Source organism: Takifugu rubripes, chromosome 1 (assembly GCF_901000725.2).
Source record: "Takifugu rubripes chromosome 1, fTakRub1.2, whole genome shotgun sequence".
Classification (NCBI taxonomy): Eukaryota; Metazoa; Chordata; class Actinopteri; order Tetraodontiformes; family Tetraodontidae; genus Takifugu; species Takifugu rubripes.
In genome coordinates this window covers 23,436,625-23,455,392 of record NC_042285.1, presented here as the reverse complement: position 1 = coordinate 23,455,392, position 18,768 = coordinate 23,436,625, and the positions used below count along the sequence as shown (strand labels likewise).

General features: G+C 44.9%; 1 protein-coding gene across 1 annotated transcript in view; it reads left to right on the top strand.

Moving 5' to 3' along the window:
- lrp1bb (low density lipoprotein receptor-related protein 1Bb) overlaps positions 1 to 18,768 on the top strand; it is a 176,482-nt gene that overhangs the window by 104,767 nt on the left and 52,947 nt on the right. Inside the window, 13 exon segments of the mRNA XM_029843977.1 lie at positions 373 to 555; positions 1,379 to 1,579; positions 3,893 to 4,138; positions 5,772 to 5,969; positions 6,451 to 6,655; positions 9,281 to 9,445; positions 9,711 to 9,955; positions 11,675 to 11,806; positions 11,893 to 12,120; positions 12,438 to 12,612; positions 12,915 to 13,009; positions 15,598 to 15,723; positions 15,726 to 15,746. Of these exon segments, the coding sequence (XP_029699837.1) occupies positions 373 to 555; positions 1,379 to 1,579; positions 3,893 to 4,138; positions 5,772 to 5,969; positions 6,451 to 6,655; positions 9,281 to 9,445; positions 9,711 to 9,955; positions 11,675 to 11,806; positions 11,893 to 12,120; positions 12,438 to 12,612; positions 12,915 to 13,009; positions 15,598 to 15,723; positions 15,726 to 15,746 (2,220 nt within the window).

The window sequence follows — 18,768 nt, the reverse complement described above, 5'->3', positions numbered from 1 at the left end:
CCCCCGTGTCTGCTCCGTCTCTTACCCCAGGGATCAGAATCAGAATCGCTCCTCCGCCTCAGCTGCCGAGCAAAAAAATAAATAAATTAAAAAAATAAAACGGGGGAAGAAAAACTCCCCTCTGATGTCAGGATTTAAAGTAATCAGATTTCCAGCATGTATGATCACATATTATTTTATGCCTAACAAATGCGAAACACATTTACAATTTTAATCCTGCTCAGTGATTACTCATCCATTTCACAGTCTTTAGTGGTTTTATTTCTACTCGAAATCCCAGACTCATTTATTTTAAATACATCTTTACATCACGAGTGTGCTGGAACTAAACCCGTAAAGCTGTGAGGAATTCAATCCCGACCTTTGTTTCAGTGCTGCCATCTGTGATCGAATGCAGCGAAGAGGAATTCCACTGCGTCACGGATGGGACCTGCATCCCGGAACGCTGGAGATGCGACGGGGACAAGGACTGCGAGGACGGTGGCGATGAGGACGGCTGTGAGGGGACCAGAAGGATGTGCGATCCCAAGGCCAAATTCACCTGCAAGGACACAGGTAGGAGGTGCAGCGCCACGGTCGGGGGGCCCTTCGTGGTGACCCCCATGCGCATCTTCTTAAAAACGCCTCTTCAATACCCACGGGGAACTTTTCTTCAATAAACAAGCGCTCCCTAACTTCTCAACCTTCTCTGGACCATCTGACAGCTGCTTTTTCCCTCTGCTAACAGTTCACATGCTTGTGAACCCGGCTTGGATTTTTGACAGGGCTGTGATTGAAGAGGAGACACGGATGATGACACCCTGGGTGGAAAAGAAGTGATCTCACGTTGCCCTTGGTGTCAGTTCCAACACGAGTCCCTTCCTTTGGTCCTCCCCTGCATCCTTTTGTTCGATGGTTCCAGCACAGGCTGACGAAAAAGACCTGGACTTGGATTGGCATCGGTTTTAAAACCAGCATGAATGATAAAGACGAAGAAGAAATCTCTCCCTTTCATGTATTTAGTTGAATCAGAAAGCACTTTTCTATAGTAAAAAAAGCATTTTAGTCTTCAGTTCTTTAGAAATCCTGTTTCATAAACCCATTAAACGTGCTTCTATGACACCCACTCCCTGATAAACCCTCATGTTTTTATGTCAATGTTAGGGCCTCTCCTATAGTTAGACAAACACTTCAAACAAGCTGCTGGACTCTTTTTTTCTGACAGTTTTACCCGCTGTTACGGTGCATTATGACCATTTCATTTCTAAATCCAAGATTGACATTGAAATCCATATAAGTTAAATGCAACACTGCGTAACCATGAGACGGGGAACCTTTTCTTCTTTCAAAGTAAAATCTCTTTTGATGCCACTCTGACTCGACGCTCCGCTCTCCACAGGCAAGTGCATCACCAAGAGCTGGGTGTGCGACGGCGACATTGACTGCGAGGACCGCTCCGATGAAGAGTCCTGCGAAACTGCCGTCTGCAAGCCGCCCAAGTACCCTTGTGCCAACGACACTTCTGTGTGCCTCACCCCCGACAAGATCTGCAACGGCAAAGTGGACTGCGCGGACCGCTCGGACGAGGGACCCATCTGTGGTAACGCTGGCTGCTTCTCGTTTGCCCATTCATCGTTTTGTGACCCACTTAGAAAAGCAGCTCGCCGGCACGTGAGAGCGCACGTCAGTGATGTTGCCGCCCACCTACGCAACATTTATTTATTCTATTTTTTTTCCAAGATTGCTCACGGATCATTGTTCAGCGGTAGCGTCAACATCAGCCCCTCTGGTGTGACTTCGGCCACGTCTAAAAGTGCTGTCGGAATTTTTCTATCCTCCTTTTTCTTTTGCTTTGTAAAAAACTCAGACTTAAGTCGACAAATGTCTGTGGGCAGATTATCTGAGTCTCTCCCTTGTGACTTGAACGAGCACAATATGTTCAGTTTTTATATTTGAGTTTCCGTAGTTTTACATGTGGAATGTGGAACATTGTGTTCCATCTTTAGTGTTCAGCTGCACAATCACAGTGTCTGGGATTGTATTCTAGCCAAATACAATGCTCAAAAGAGCCTGGCGGACCGGCAGGTACGGTTTTAGGGCATCAAAGTAATATGAATTGACACTATAGGAAAGAGAACGCTGTTAATATTGATATAAAATGTTACTGCAAAATTCAATGGTCCAGAAGTGCTTCTCATCCAAAGGAACTTTTTATAGCCACACTACAAGCCTGTGTTTGATTCTTAAAGATGTATTTTGGGTGAAGAAGAACTTTAAAGTTAAGGAACTAAAAGAAAGAAAGTGCCAAAAATAATAACCCCTGGGAAATGTTGAGTTGATGCAACTGACAGTTCATAACATGGAGTGAAACGCGTCGTTTGTGAAGCACGTTCTTCTTCTACTATTAAAACCCGGAGCGTTTTAAAAGCAAAACTGAAACATAAAGCTCATCACATCATCGCAGTGCAGATTTTTAGGACATGTAACCTCCAAAGTTTCAGATTTTGCTGGTAAGTATCCTGCCACTGGTCTCCTGTTATGTCCTCGCTTTCCCCATTTAGCAGCTCCAAGGCCAGCGGTGAACTGGTGCGTGTCCTCTCAGAGGCTATAGGGATTGAATATGAGGTATTATTCTGGTGTCCAGATAATGGCAGACGTGAGTGTTTGTCCAACAGCTTTCAGCGGGAAGGAAAGGATCTCCTGCGATTAGCCGCAGCCATCTAATCTCTTAAAGGAAGCAGTGTAAACACGGAGGTTCATTTTTCTTGAGCATCACTACTCGGGCCTGCACGAGTCCTTCAGGACCTCTGAGTATCTGCGGCGTCGGAGCTGGAAAGAATGCTTCTGCCTGCACGTCAACAATTATGTCTTCAAAAGAGGCCCTCAGGGTCTGATCTGCACATGTTCAGCAGGATTTGCAACCATTAGGAGCTATGAGTCCATACTCCATTAGGCTCACAAGTGAGATGTCACTGTGTTGTCCTGGCCCCCTGGTGAAGATGAGCTCAATCACGATGGGGAAAAGGAGAGAGAGTACCGGTATGTTTGGGTCGATATACCGTGTAGATGCAGACCAGAACTTTAGTCCTGGTGCAAGCACAAGGAGGATCTCATCTGGGTTTATTAAATCACCTTATATCTTTTATGTATTTTTGCCCCATCCCCTCTGTCACTGTTGCCCATGTTGCTTTCTATTGTTTTGGAAAGCTTGGAAGCATATTGGAAAAACCATGTGCAGCTCTTTACTCCAAAATTTTCAGGGCCTTATTTTCTGGGGAATCTATGGGATTTTGTTTCCACTGCACCTCAAAGTTCTGGAAAATGTAATTCTATTAACGTACGGGCCAGTGCTACATTGGTTGAACCTATTACCATTGCGGTCGTTCAACGTCTTAACAATTTTAGCCATTTTGTCCCCCGACCAGGTGCTTTTCCTGGACTGATCACCATGATGACATCTACTACTAAAATGACGTGATGTCTCACCTGGAGACCGTAACACTGGCACAGGGATCAAATTTAGTTACCTATTAAATATATAGGAACTAACCTGTATCGATGATTACTGCCATCATACTGGCGCTCCCCATGTCTCCAGCCAGAGTGCTTATTCTGCCACACAACATGAAGTTCACTCATATTTATGCCCCGTACCCTACAGTTCTGGGTCTTTTAGTAATTGGTCAGAACATTTTAAAGCTGGTGGGTGCAATTATTTTATGAACACCTGGATTCTCTAGATAATAGTTCCAAGAGGGTTGTAATTGTTGTGACATAGTGGACACAATCCATGTAGTATCGCTTTACAATGTAAAGTGACGCTAAATAAGCACCTATATATCCTGTTTTGGCACATTTGTGTTCCACTGTTTCCGCAACCACCCCTCATGACGTTTCTGGCCTCCCTTCACAGATTTGTGTCTCGTGGCCAGAGGCGGCTGCAGTCACCAGTGTACCGTGGCACCGGGGAAGGGAGTCGTGTGTTTTTGTCCCCCGGGGCTTCACCTGGACTCCAGCAACAAGACCTGTGAGGTGGTGGACTACTGTAGCCGTCACCTAAAGTGCAGCCAGCTGTGTGAGCAGTACAAGACCACTGTGAAATGCTCCTGTTACCCGGGATGGACGCTGGACCCAGACGGAGACAGCTGCCACAGCACAGGTAACGGCGTCCAAGCTGAGGACTTTGGCTGGTGTCTTTGAGCCTGGATCACATTTGTATCTACCAGTAACACAAAAGTGGTTTCTAATTATGAGGAGCTATTGCTTTATTTCTAATGAGAAATATGAGTGTCATTTGATGACTAATGCATGAAATAGCCTATAAACTGCACCAGAATGAGGCAAAAAGCAGCCGAGGGACATGGGGAGGGTGCAACTGCCTGGAAAGTGGAGAGCCGGGCTGAAGAACCGTAATAGGTAGTTATTAGGATGCTGCCTAGTTCACTTACAAATCTGAAGAGGCGTGTGGCTGATGAGTCATGTCTGTTTTCATCTGCGCTGATGCCGACTGAAGGGAGGCATTCTCAAACCAGCAGAGCTTTGCTCAGGTCCGCGGGCCAACGGCTCCCCTCACATCTACTCACATGCAAACAACAGGGTTTTGCCAGCGCGGTACACATTAGAAACATCAAACACCCAGACACTTTGTCTCATCGTCTGTTTGACAAGGCCACTCCGTGACTGCTTGAAACGGGATGATTGCGCAACCGCACCGCACCGGTTTGGCACGTTCCGATTTACGGACCGCGGTCTGATTACTTTCCTCTGTTGTCCCTCAAAGACGGATGGCAGCTGCAGCGCTAATCTTGAATTAACACTGGAAAACGTGCACATTCCTCCCTCGCCATAAATCATATTTTGCAAACAAGCGCATTCGAATTTAGACATTTGATCCAGGAACGCTCAGGAAATATCTGCTCTGCCTCCTTAGCGCATCTCTCCGGTGGTTTATTTGTCACTGAGGCAAGGGCATTTTTTTAATTAGCTTTATAAGAACAGTTATGTCTCTGTGGTATTTTTTTTCTTCTGGTGTGCAGGAGATAAATTCCACAATACATAATTTTATTTTGCAGATTGTTTGTGGGGTGAATGATGATTTTTTTTGGAGTGGGGGTGGGGGTGGGGCTGGCAGTGGTGAATGACTTGGAAGTGTTACTTTTTTTTTTTTGGTTTTCAAAAAAAACCAACATGCATTTATTGATTAGACACAGCCCAACACGGTAGGTGCCAAAGGTGTTTAGCATGCAAACACTGTCGCCAGCTTTAGATTTAAGCTCCTCTCTGATTCTATTAGAGGCAGTTCCCGGAGGACAAGAACAAAAAATGGGATTACTGGGGGGAAAAAAACACAAAATTTAACGAGTGGATATCTTGTACTGGTGATAATCCAGAAGGAACCTGGAAGTAGTCAAAATAAAGCTTTCACTTCTGGTTCTGGTGAGGGGAAAAAAACCCAAATGAAACAAATCAAGGTGAGAAGAAGGGGCTATGTTATTGTTTCCTCTGTGTGTTATTTAAACAGCGGAGGCCAAAATTACACCCGACTGACCTGCAAATATAGATCTTGGCCTCTTAAACGGGATTTAATTTTATATTGAAAGGAGTGACGTGAGCAGCACCAGTGTCAAAGGTCACATCACAGAATCCACCTGTCCTCTGGTTGACGATGTCCAGAACTGTGCAGGAGGTCACACTTCAGTGAAGACATCATTGAAGCATCGCACAGCCTCGGGAGGGGTTTTAAAAAAAAAACAAACAGTAAAATCTTTGTTGCTGTCTCCTTCTTCATTCAGATCCCTTTGAGGCGTTTATAATTTTCTCAATCCGACACGAGATAAGACGGATAGACCTTCACAAGCGAGACTACAGCCTGCTGGTGCCGGGGCTGAGGAACACCATCGCCCTGGACTTCCACTTTAATCACAGCCTGCTCTACTGGACAGATGTGGTGGAGGATAAGATCTACAGAGGACGGCTCTCAGAGTCCGGTGGTACGCACACACGCCAGCACACAAGCATTTACCACAGGGGATCTCTGAAGGCACTGTGATGCATCGACTGGAAACAGTCATGATTTGCTCATATGTACAAGAGCAGCTCTAATGGATTCCTCTGACGGTATCTGTGGTAATGCCACACATCTATTCTACTCTCCTCATGTATTCCGGTGTGATACAGTCCCCTGATAAGGTCTCTCCTTAAAAATTGATCTCGGATCTCCCTATGAAAAAATAATACAGCTCCACTGCATGAAATGAAGCTTCAGACCTTCTTTCCTTGCTTTAGCTGAGCCGTAGCAACCACCTTCTGGTAGTAACCACGCAGGACTGTAGAATGAATATAGGCAGGTGTGATAGGCTGTGGGGGAAAACCCTTATTACAGTGCAAGAAGCTTTACTCAGGAGTATTTGTGACCTTTTCTAATGCTCCGGAACAATGTGGAGATTTCTACCATCCATGTCGTTGTTTCAGGGGTGACAGGAATCGAAGTGGTGGTGCAGCACGGGCTGGCCACCCCGGAGGGCCTGGCTGTAGACTGGATCACCGGCAAACTCTACTGGATCGACAGCAATCTGGATCAGATCGAGGTAGCAAAGCTTAATGGAGATATGCGCACCACCTTGATCGCTGGAGGCATGGAGCACCCACGAGCCATCGCTCTTGACCCAGGGCAAGGGTACGTTGTCCCACGTGGAGGCTGCCTCCAGCCATGCGGTCGGTCATGCGTCCAGATTATTGGAATGTGGTAAAATTATGGCTGCCTTCCGTTTCTCATTTCCGCATCTTCCTCGGGGTTAGAAGCCCACTGAGCTCCGGCCCAGCAAGCTAGCAGATATTGAGGACATCAGTACCAGTGCTGCGCTCGTGTCTCTTTTAAAATGACCCCCCCCCCCCGCCGGCAGCAGTGTCATATTGTCATATTTGTTTATGATATATTCCATACATTACTGTCAACCTTAATGCTTTTTCCCCCTTTAAAACTCCTTAAGCAGAACCTTCAAACCAAAAAGCTCCAAATAAAATGTTTTGATTTCTCAAACTTGGTTCTTCATCCCACTGAGACTCGGGGACACATTTATTGATCTGTGGCTTAGTTGCAGTACACTGACTGCACCTCTCCCACTTTTTATGTGGGGGGGCGGGCAGCCTCTTTAATATGTCAAACTGCATTATTGGACATTGTCTCACTGGGATATCACTTCCTATTAGCTGCTGATGCTAGACACCGTTGAGGACGTGGCAGCAGGTATTGTTTGGGATTGAGTAACTTGATGGAAAGTTGCCATCAACACTCCATGAAATGAAGCATTGATCTGGCTCTGACTGGTGATTCTGGACATTTGCAATATTATTTTCCTCTAAGGACTCTGATTGAGTTCCCAAAGGCAGCGTGTGTGTGTTGGTACGCAGCACGTGGTTGTGGTTTTATGTCTGCTAATCTGTGTTTTGCTCTCTGGGCTGTTGCTGCTCTGTCAGCTCATTTATTCTTTTTGGTTCTTTTAGTCGTCTCTGTGGTTTCTACTTTTTTTGTTTTTTGTTTTTAATTAAAGTTTGGTGTGCACATTGATGGACGCCACATGCACGTCAGTTCAATTACATTTGCTTAGATAGGGTAGCTGTAAATCCCCAGTAAATAACACAGAGTTTATAAAAGAACATATAAACAATCCTGACACTTTCGACTGTGTAATCTTAAAGGGAAAAAATGTGGACAAATCTTCTTTTGCTTTTTTTTTTGGCCCGTTGCATTTGAATTTATACTCAAGCAGATGTCGCTGGGCCTCCCAGTATACACGCGAGAAGAAATGATGACCATTATGTGCGAAAGCCTCTGTTTACAAAGGCAACACTGCGTCATTTAGTTGTGCTTGTGGTTAAATATGATGTAGTTTAATAGGAGAGCTGAACGTTTCCAAACTGGGCTTCATTTTGCCAACTAAATAAAATACTAAAAGACGTATAAATTCACTGTGCCGGGCTGATCCGGATTCTATAAACACAAAGTTTATTTATTTATTAATTTTTGGTTTTGTTTTGTTTCTTTGTGGTGGGTGATAACGCCGAGTATCGACACACCTCATGTGGGTACTCATTAGGTAGAAAATTGTGGGCAGAGTAGCATGATGCAGATGAATTATTCTGGGCACATTAGCTCTCCACTCAACACCATGCCCCTGCAGTCACTCAGGAAAATAGATGTAAAAGTTTTCTAGGGCAACACAATGATGCAGTGGTTAGCAACGGCGGCTTTGAATGAGTTTGCATGTTCCCCGTGTGCCTGCACACGTTCCCTCCTGGTACAGTGGTTTCCTGCACATTAAGCCGACTGGAGACTCTAAATTGTCCCTAAATGTGATTGAAGGCAATGGACTGGTAAAAAGTCCAGGGTGTAATTCTGCCTCTGGCTCGGGCTCCAGCACCCTTCTGGCCTCCACTGTGAAAGAGTCTTAAATCGTTATGTGCGTTTATCCTTGGAACATTTTACAATTTTCACCAAAATATGTTTTTGGGTGGTTTTTTGGGTTTTTTTTTGTCGCCGCCTTCTTGAAATTGTGTTTGACACTTGATGTCACAGATGCATAATAGCATCTGTGAGGTCGCTCCTAGTTGTACATTGTGGTCGGTGCGTTTAGGATTAACGCACCACCCCGACATTATTAAAATCAATTTGGCTCTCTAAAGGGATGAGTAATCTGCTCGTGCACCCCTTCCCACAGAATTCTTCCATATTTGGAAGGATGGCTACATTTCATGGCTGCACAGAGTAGGATTTATGTGTGCTTTTGGTGCCTAAGGGTGCATTTCCAGTCCAGGGCAATAATTCTAATCTAATTACTTGAATCCACTTAAAGGAGTGGATCATTGATCAGGAAGGCCTTATCCAGCGAATAACGTTATTGATCGGGACAAGGATACTTCTTTCTAACACTGTTCCGTTGTCGTCACTGTGTGATTTAAGCTCGAATCCTTTTTTTTTTCCGTCATTACATCAGCTTCTGGGTGGGAGAGTGGGACACAGGTGTTTGCAGGGTTGTTGTCCTCCTGTCATTGGACACATCGTTTAGAATTTATGTCCAGGCATCGCTGAACTGTCCTAATAAAACAAGTGGCCCAACGTTGGTCACATCTTCTGGTTGTTATTGTCCATATTTTAATGTGATGTGCATGTAGTTGCTGTATAATACTAAGTAATATAGAACATGGATCCAACAGCCCCTCAATGTGGATCTCTGAAAAAACAGAAAATGCAGTGTGCAGCAGTTTATAGTTTTTACTTGAAAACACCCTTTTCTACTCCAAGGATCCTTTTCTGGACCGACTGGGACGCCACCTTCCCTCGCATTGAGGCTGCATCCATGAGCGGAGTCGGCCGCCACATCGTGTTCAAGGACATGGAGACGGGCGCCTGGCCCAACGGACTCACTCTGGATCATCTGGAAAAGCGGATCGTTTGGACGGATGCACGGTACTGACATTAGGCAGTGGGAAAAGTCAGCGTTCCACGCTGGAAGATTCCAGGCTACATGACTCCACTGAAGCTTTAAATAATGGAGGGCATCAAATATTCAGAGATCTTTGTTCAGTGACCATATTTAGATTTAAGTGAGTCATGAACAATTGAACAGTGGACCGACGCCTGACGCTTTGATTTTTCTACCTTCCCCTTTTGCCTCTCGATGACGTTTAAACTTCGATTTCAGCCCGTTTTCTTTGTGATCTCTTTTCAACAGCTCTGACGCCATTTTCTCTGCACTCTACGATGGGAGCGGGGTCATCGAAATCCTCCGGGGCCATGAATACCTCTCCCATCCTTTTGCCGTTTCTCTCTATGGGGGCAACGTGTACTGGACCGACTGGAGGACCAATACTTTAGCCAGAGCCAATAAATGGACCGGGCAGAATGTGACTGTTATCCAGAAGACAAGCGCGCAGCCATTCGACTTGCAGATTTTCCACCCCAGCAGACAGCCTCAAGGTAGCTCCATACATAGATATATGACACTAAATAACATGTACAGCAACAATAATGTCAAAACCTGTTTGAAAATGTTTGCAGGTTGAATAGTTGTGTTAAAACTATATTTTAAATGTCAACTTCTCAAACCTGTGGCATAAAATCTTCCCCGTTTTAATCGATTTGAGATTGATTGCCATTAATTTGATTGAGTTTTCACTTAGCAGGCGACCGACAGGAGCTGCATTAAGTGTTTTCAGAACACGTGTCAGAACATTTACCCCATCATGACACCTTCTCCCCTTCTCTAGTTTAAATTCCAACCAGAGAGGCGTCCCATCACTTATGAGCGTGAAAGTGTGGTCTGCTGAAAACACTGTGGAAAAAAAGGATTCTGATTCTTACGCTTCATTAGCTTCGTTTCTCGACCTGTCGCAGTGAAATTTTGGGGGTTCCGTTGCCAAGAGTCGGACTGTAGAAGCCCCCAGTGTTGATGCGGTCTGACGGAAGGCCTGCATATGTGAGCCAATCTTTATTTGATATGCAGATCAGCCTGCCAAGCTGCAATTAATGGACCCAAATCTGTTTGCAGTTGGCCTCACTGCATATTTTTCCTCAGAATTATATTGTTTGAAATTGTTTTTTGATTGATCGCAAAAGCAGAAGCAGCTCCCAAATTGTGAGCGCGGATTATGAAATATTTGGGCCATTTGTGTCAAGCCCACCTGGTAGATGGATGGGACCCTTTCCCCCCTGATTTCTGCAACATTTCAATAGGCATTATTACGGCCGTAACCAGGCTTGAATCCATTCTCTACCGTTCCTTCGGGTTCTTTTGTCTGCTTTCACCCTGCTTATATTTTTTCTTCTGCTGATTGTAGAAAAACATGAGAAGCAGAGTCGTTGTCCCCCAACAGTAGAGCAAATCTCCATAATGGTGTTGAAGAAAGATAGAAAGTCTTTTTATCCAAATGCAGAGACGAACCACGGCACATTAACGGAAATCAAATACGTGAAAGTGAAATGAAGTAATTATTTTGAAGGCCGTAGAGCACGCATCTCTCATTTAAGAGCAAATAGATACTTTGGCTCCGTTCTTCCTCGTCCCCGACCGTTTGTGGTATTTGTGGATCAGTGGATTTCTGGTGTGTGGCGGACAGATTCTGGGAATTGATCCTTGAATAAGCTTATTTGGCATGAATCATCCAGAGTAGATGGAAATCAGAGTGGATGGATGACAAATGGAATGTCATCTCATCCTGACAGGAAACGGCTGAAAAATTTGGCCACTCTTCAGGTTTGCGGAGGTGATTTATTCAGAAGAGGAGGAACCAGAGACGTTCTGTAAATGTTGAGCTCGCAGAGGATCACTGTTAGTTAAAAGTTAATGAAATTCAGAATTTTGCCTTTCTGCACCAACGGCTGCTGACAGATTACCGTCTTAAAGTGGATCTACTGCATCTGGAGAGTGACAGGATAACTGAAACGCTGTCGCCTGTAAATACAGACAAATGTGTGAACAGTTTTTTAAATGCACTAACCTTTAATTTAATTAACCGAAGCAGCAGCAGCAGAACTCAAAGTTCTGTCAATTTCAGCCCACAGTTAGTAAATATGTGCCTGTATTTTCTTGTCACTTTTAAACTATTGGTATCAAAAGTAAAGCACGTCGTGTCAGCTGAGGCTTTCACACCATTTCCCAGCTTTTCTTCCTCCACCTTGTTCTCCTCCTCCCCTCAGCTTCAAACCCATGTGAGACGAATGATGGACGTGGTCCCTGCTCGCATCTGTGTCTCATTAATTACAACCGCACTGCGTCCTGCACCTGTCCACACCTCATGAAGCTCTCTCCCAACAAGCAGTCGTGCTTCGGTAGGCCACAAACCACGTCCTTGCCTTCTTTTCTCGCCCGAAACACGTAAACAGCACATAAACGGCCGCCCTTTCGCCCTCGGCAGCGGTGAAAAGGTTCCTCCTGTACGTGCGGCGCTCTGAAATCCGCGGCGTGGACATAGACGACCCGTACATGAACATCATGACGGCTCTCACCGTGCCAGACATCGATGATGTGACGGTGGTGGACTACGACGCCACGGAGGAGAGGATCTACTGGGCCGACATCAAAACTCAAACCATCAAACGGGCCTTCATCAACGGCACCCAGTTGGAGACCATCATTTCTGCAGGTAAGTGCTCTCCAGGCTGTATAGTTCCACCACGTTAAGGACCGCAGCGTGCTATTGATGTGTGCATCAAGCTATAATGACGGGGGAGGAGAGCAGAGACACAGGTGTTGATTCATGGATTCCAACAGAACCAATGATGGGGAATCGCAGCATATCTGTGCTTTAGCGCACAGTCATGTGTTCTAGTGCTTGATTACATTTAGCTGCAGAAGGTAATAAACGAGCCACAGCAAGACTTCTCACTAAAATCCAGATTTTTCCATCTACTTTTTCCATTTCCTCTCCCCTCCCCCCTCGTTTCTCGCCCTGTCTGGCAGATATCGTGAACTGCCGCAGTCTGGCTTTAGACTGGCTTTCCAGGAACTTATACTGGCTCAGCTCGGAAAATGACGAGTCGCAGATCAATGTGGCTCGCTTTGATGGGTCCCTGAAGACCTCCATCATCCACGGCATTGATAAGCCAAGGTGTCTTGTAGTGCACCCCGCCCGGGGGTAAGTAGATTACAGCAGTCCGTGCACTTCCTCGTCACCTTCAGCGCGCAGCAGAATGCAGAGCACATGACTCGATAAAGATTATTACTAAACAAAATGAGGGAGCAGTGCTGGGTTTTGTGTATTGTGTATCGACGTGCCAGTAACGTGACATTTAAAAGGATCATTCCACGGTTGGTTACACCTTGAAACAACCTCCCGACGTGCCTTTTACATGGAATAAGGCCTTTATCGCCGTTGCTTTATTGCCTGTGATTTCAACTGTGGCGGCGTGGTTATTTATGTCACATGTCACTGCGCAGGAAAATCTACTGGACAGATGGCAACACCATTAACATGGCCAGCATGGACGGGAGCAACAGCAAAGTCCTCCACCAGAACCAGCGGGATCCCGTAGGTCAGTACGAGAGCTCCGGGCCGCATGCTGATGGAGAACTCCTCGTTAGCTGCGTATCGGATGCGGCATGTTCCATATTAGATGCTGTGCTGCAGTGGTCGCTCCCTAAAAGAACATTTGTTTTCATCTGTGTGTGGTCGCGACCCTCTGCAGCAGCTGATGAAGTCATTTGGATGCGAATGCCCTATTATATTGACGGAGCTGGGTCGGTTCAGGAGTACGTTTCCGTGCGCGTGAAGGTCAACTTTACACTGGCTGTGGTCCTTGTACCTGTTGATGCACGACGTGTTTCAACAACGTCAGCCGGAATCACAATGAACGCCCACGTTCGCTGTCTACCGGGCACTGCCACAACGGTGGGGGTCAAACTCAGGTGCAAACTCAGCGAGGTGAACGAGGGAACACCCGGAAACAAAGAGGAACTTTATGTTCTTGGTTTTTATGGTGTTTTTATCAACGCCACCAGATTTCAGTGCTGCAGACAGACTTCCAAAACTCATAGATGACTTTCAACTTATTTCCTGGGATTATTTGTGAGGTAATGTGGCCCAAAGCCCCCCCCCCGCCCCCCCCAGGTGATGTGCAGCCTGTCTGTCATGTATGAATGGATGGTCCCGCCTGCTGTAATCATGTAATCCTTTCATCTAAAGATACACTTCTGCAGGTAAAAGCATTCACCATTTTCATCTGCAGAGTTGGTGCTTTCTAATGTTAATGGTTTTACTCTGTCCTGCTGGTTAAACCCGCCGACTGTCCAAGCCATCTTCATAACGTGACGTTTTCATCTCGCAAATCAACTCTACGGCTCTACCCAACGCTCAAAGCCGCCATCCCACTTTAACCATCGTGTTTTTCATTTTGGAAAAGCCATTCCCGGAGTTCTTAATCCTCTTCTTCCTCCTTTTCTTTATTTGACTTCCCTCTTCATCCTCTGCTTCTTCTTCTCCTTGTAGTAGGAAATTTCTAACAAGAGAGTCTTAAAGTATTTGCATCTCTGTTTGTGGAGGAAACATACAGATGTTTTGACACGAGTTTGTTTTTTTAGCTTTATTTACCTTCTGTCTGGAAAACTATCATTTCAGTTGAAACCTTCACAAACATTTTAAAATGACACATTTCTTGAAGCAATCCCTTAAAATATGCAAATAGACTCTAAATCTGCTAGCATTGACTCGTGCAGCAGATCACCAATATGCTTGCAAGAAAAAGCCAAGCATCAAAGCAACAACTGATCATCAATCTCAAGTTAAGATAAAAATGAAAAAGTTAGAGAAAAAATAGAGAAAAGAAGAAAATAATAAAAAACAAAAACAAACTAAGCTTCCTTTAATTTTCTCACACACCAAGAGTATGAGCGTCCATACACACTTTTATTGCTAGCTTGGAAACTAAATTTACATTAAAATCATTCAACTTCAAAGGTTTTTCCGTATTGCTCGGCTCTCGATGTGCACGTGAGCATCATATTCACCCATCTATGAGAATCGCATGTGTCAGAGCGGGAAGATCTCGAGGCACAGCTGAAGGTCAGCTCCCCTCTTCATTTTAGCAACACCTCTATCGTCCCCGTTCTACTGTCACACCTCCCTCCATCGGGCCGTATTTCACCGGCTTCAGTTATGATCATGGCTCAGACCTGAGGACGAGCATATATTAATGACATATTGTGGCTGAGAATCTTCCAGGCCTTCCATTCCCCATAAATTAAGTAGTATTTTATGAAAGCCCTTAATGTAAGCCAGGGACTAAAAAGCAGTCTGTCTCTTTTTTTCCATTTATTTTTCATGCCAGCTGGAGCTGCTCAGAAGATCCAGTAAACCTATAAAGAACTCCATTATTCCCGACTCCACCGAGTGGAAGGAAGCTGCTATCAAAGTGTTGTAGGACACACAAAACTGTCCTGTTGCCATAGTGACAAAAGAGGACTTATATTTGTGTTGCTTCACGTGTCGTCATCAAAGTCCACGCTTTATTTCATTCACTGCTCACAATTTTCAACACAATGACTCAAACTGACAATTGCACTGATGAGGATTAGTGCTCGATCAAGGTGGACAACTCTAACAACATACTGCCCCCCCCCAAAATAAATCCAGGACTCAACAATCAACCCACATAAAGTGGGTGTCACACTCTGAAAAGGGGACTCGACCAAACTCCCCTCACGGCCTGTCAGCTTGTGAAAGCTACAGACTGATTAATGTCGTGGTGGGAGACGCGTCACGGGCTTCACGAAGCTCGAGATCCAAGATAATTAATTGTGTTTTTCATCGTCTGTCTGTGATTTAAATGAAAGATGTGGTAAGTCTATATATCACCTTCCGTCTTGAGCCTTTTTGGCCCAACAAAATGAAAGAGAATTAATAATGAATGGATATTAATCGCGATTACTTTAATGAATCCACAGCAGCGCTGTGATTAATCTGATAATATTTTAATGCGGCGGCCCCGGTTGAATTTAGTGCGTAATGTTTGCAGCGGCGTTGCTCATTTACCCGGTTCTTTGTGCGTATGTAGAAAAGCACAGATGCCCCCCCAACACACTGAGCTCTGACCCCCTCTTCCTCCCTCACTTGTCTTCCTCTCAGGGCTCTCGATAGATTACACTGCCAGCAAACTGTACTGGATAAGCTCGGCCAATGGCACTATCAACAGGTGCAATCTGGACGGCAGTGGACTGGAGGCGCTGGAGACTCTGAAGAGGGACTTAGTCAAGGCACAGCTCTGGCCGTGATGGGTGAGTGGATCTCAGAGATGGCTGCTGGGGATTAGCTGGAGAGCGTCCAGGGATTACACGTTTAACTAGCTGAGTAGCAGCAGAACGGAGCTATTTAGTCCAGTTGTAGCTCTTCATGGGAGCGGGGGGGGGGGGGGGGGGGGGGGGGGGGGGGGCATTGGGTAATTAAAACAGTGTAGCAGTGATTGATGATTGATTCAACCCTTTGTAATGAAAATCTAGCCGGATGTTCATTATGTGTTGGTTCTTGCTATCAGTGCTGAATGCGATGAGTCACGTCATCCATCAACCGCTGGATTAATATACAGGGGCCCTGAAATCCAAGTCAACACTTGGTGCGATTAAATCATCATCTAGTTTACATCACTCTGGCATTAAAGTACATGCACTGAATGCCAAGATACCTGCTCATCCTAACTCGGGTTATTGGGGTGATAATCAAGCTTTTTTTTTTTTATTTCCTCTGCGTTTCTAGTTGTTTTATGCAGGAATTTTCTCTCTCCACCTGTTTTTTTTGTTGACAGAGGGATGGCAATGAGAGGGAGGTAAACATCATTTGGTTTATTTGCCAAATTTACCCAGACTAACATACAATTAATGGGTTTTTTTAAGGAAAAATAAAATGGAGAGAGTTGTCAGGGTGTTAGTTTACGTCTTTGAAGCATGTTATTAATCGCGGCGGCGCTATCTTCCTGCACGGTGCGCATCTGTCGTGTGTGCACCCAGCATTAATTACACTGTTGGAGGATAACACAGTGGTGGCAGAACAGAATCCCACTGTTTCCTCCAGTTGTTAGAATTCTGCGGCTCCTGTCGGCATCTTCTTTGTTGAATTTTTAGAAAGGATTCTCAGAGCGAGAACACTGACTGAGGAGGGTTTTTTAGCTCCATAATGGCAACTTCATTATTGCAGTTGGGAAAAATGGGCGACACGACTCAAGGCGACGTAGACTAACGGCTCGGTTGGGTACAGCAAAACGGTGATACGCCAGACTCCATCGATCACAATTAATCACGTTTTGTTCCTGATTCCCAACGGTCGAATGAGCAGCTGTAACGTTGCTGGTAACAAATATCTTTGATACAGCTCGAAGTGCATGAATCACAGTTATTAAAGACATGTGGGAAAAATAAGGACGTGTCCAACACTTTCAGTTGCTCCTTCAGAAGTGTGTTTTGTCCAGTGTTTGTTCCCACAACAGCATTTCCTGTTCCAGAAGGCAGATTTGCAATTAGCACACATATAATAATTTGTGTATTTTTTTATGTGCTTTTTTAATTCAATTTCAGTTTCTTCACTCGCAGGTTAATTTTTTTAAACTAAAAAAAATGACTTTTGCGAATCCTTGTGGAGAAAGTTTGCATTTGCAGCTTTATGAAATAACTAAAAAATACAATGATGTCCTAAGTATGGGATTTATGGTTAGAAAGATGTTTGGGGCAATAAATTGTTCTAGGCAGAAAAATGTTTTTTTTTTGTTTTTTTTTTAGCTTTTAAATGTTCCGTGCAAAATTAGCTGGTCTGTAATTTTCCCGACAAAGGCTTGATAAATTAATTTGTGTAATTGAGTGGAGAATATTAAAAATCAGGTCTGCGGAGCACATTTGGTATCGAGTAATTTAATTTTGATTACCGAGGTGGGTGCTGCCTCTGTCTTCACAATAGCCCAGTAGTTCCACCGTAGGTTAGCCAGAGGAAGCCCCGGAATTCGCTACAATCAGCTGAGCCATTAAAAGAAAACACACACTGGAGTGTTTTAAAACATGTTGACCTGCTGATGTTTCTCTTTGGCTTTTACATTGTGTGCACATTAAGTTTTACAAGCTGGCTGTAAAATGATGTAATGAAGGCAGAGTTAGTGACACCAGGTCGATCCACTCAGGTTCTAGGGCTCCGTGATGATTGGATTGACTCGAGGGAAATGTTAAGGCTTCTGTTTGAAAGGTGTGGGTGATCCATCAGCTGGGAATCAAAGTAGCGGTTGAAGAGGAAATTGAATATGATGTGCCACTAGCGAGCAATCACATCCAGGCAGCAGCCCCTGTGGCTTCAAATTAACAGAGGGAGCAAAGCTAATCTGGGCTAGCATACCCTCCAGGTTAAATGTTCTGTAAACTGCATGTAGACTGTCATCTGCATTTGTGGGAGCTGTGTCTGATTTGCAGAAACAAGCTTAGCATATCCCTGAAGATGGCTTTGGAGATATAAGTCTTCAAAAGTATGAATCAGAAATATTATGTTACCGGAAATATATAGATGCAACTGGTGATTAGAGCTCTTTCCATAGTAATTGTTTACCAAGTAGTCCCTCTGGTCTTTTGTTGCCTTTATTGGGATCCATTAGGCTGTTTTTAATTGGGGGAGCAGAATTGGCTCCATCTTCACCACATTAACAGAGATAAATGAGAGAGCCAGCGAAGGCACCTGCCTCTCCTCCTCTCCACATTTTAGTCAGATTTTCTCGTCACGTCTGTGACAGAGCGCTGACTCTGAATCACTGATGTCTGCACAAGGCGGAAACGTGGGTGGTGGCGTGGAGGAGCTGGTGGCGGCAGCGCACCAGGCCTGACCCTGAGCGTGTTTTAAATGGGCCTTTTCCGAAACGACTGAGGCAAATATGGCGTTATGGTCATCGCACGTTTTATTAGCGAGTTCTTTTAAATTAGCCCAACTTGTACGCTGGATGCTGCGCCCGAGTTAAAAGAGAGAAGAAAACATGACCCGGCTCGAATTCTTCGGATAAGTGGAGCATTTTCGGAGAAGAACCTGATTCCTAAATATGAAAGTAGCCAGGGAGGATGCATGCATCATTAAGGACGAGCGGGAAGAGCGGGGAAGGAGGTCTGCTACACTTTAATCTCAAAGTGACTCAGAGAACGTTTCAATTATTGAGGGCTTTTTTTTTTTGCGCGAGCGCGCCAGTCTTGGTGGATTACAGTGAGAGCCCAAGTGCGCCATTATTGCTCACAAAGTATGATGAAGGCGATTGTGCGGTAGGTGTTCCTGTTTGCACTGATGCAC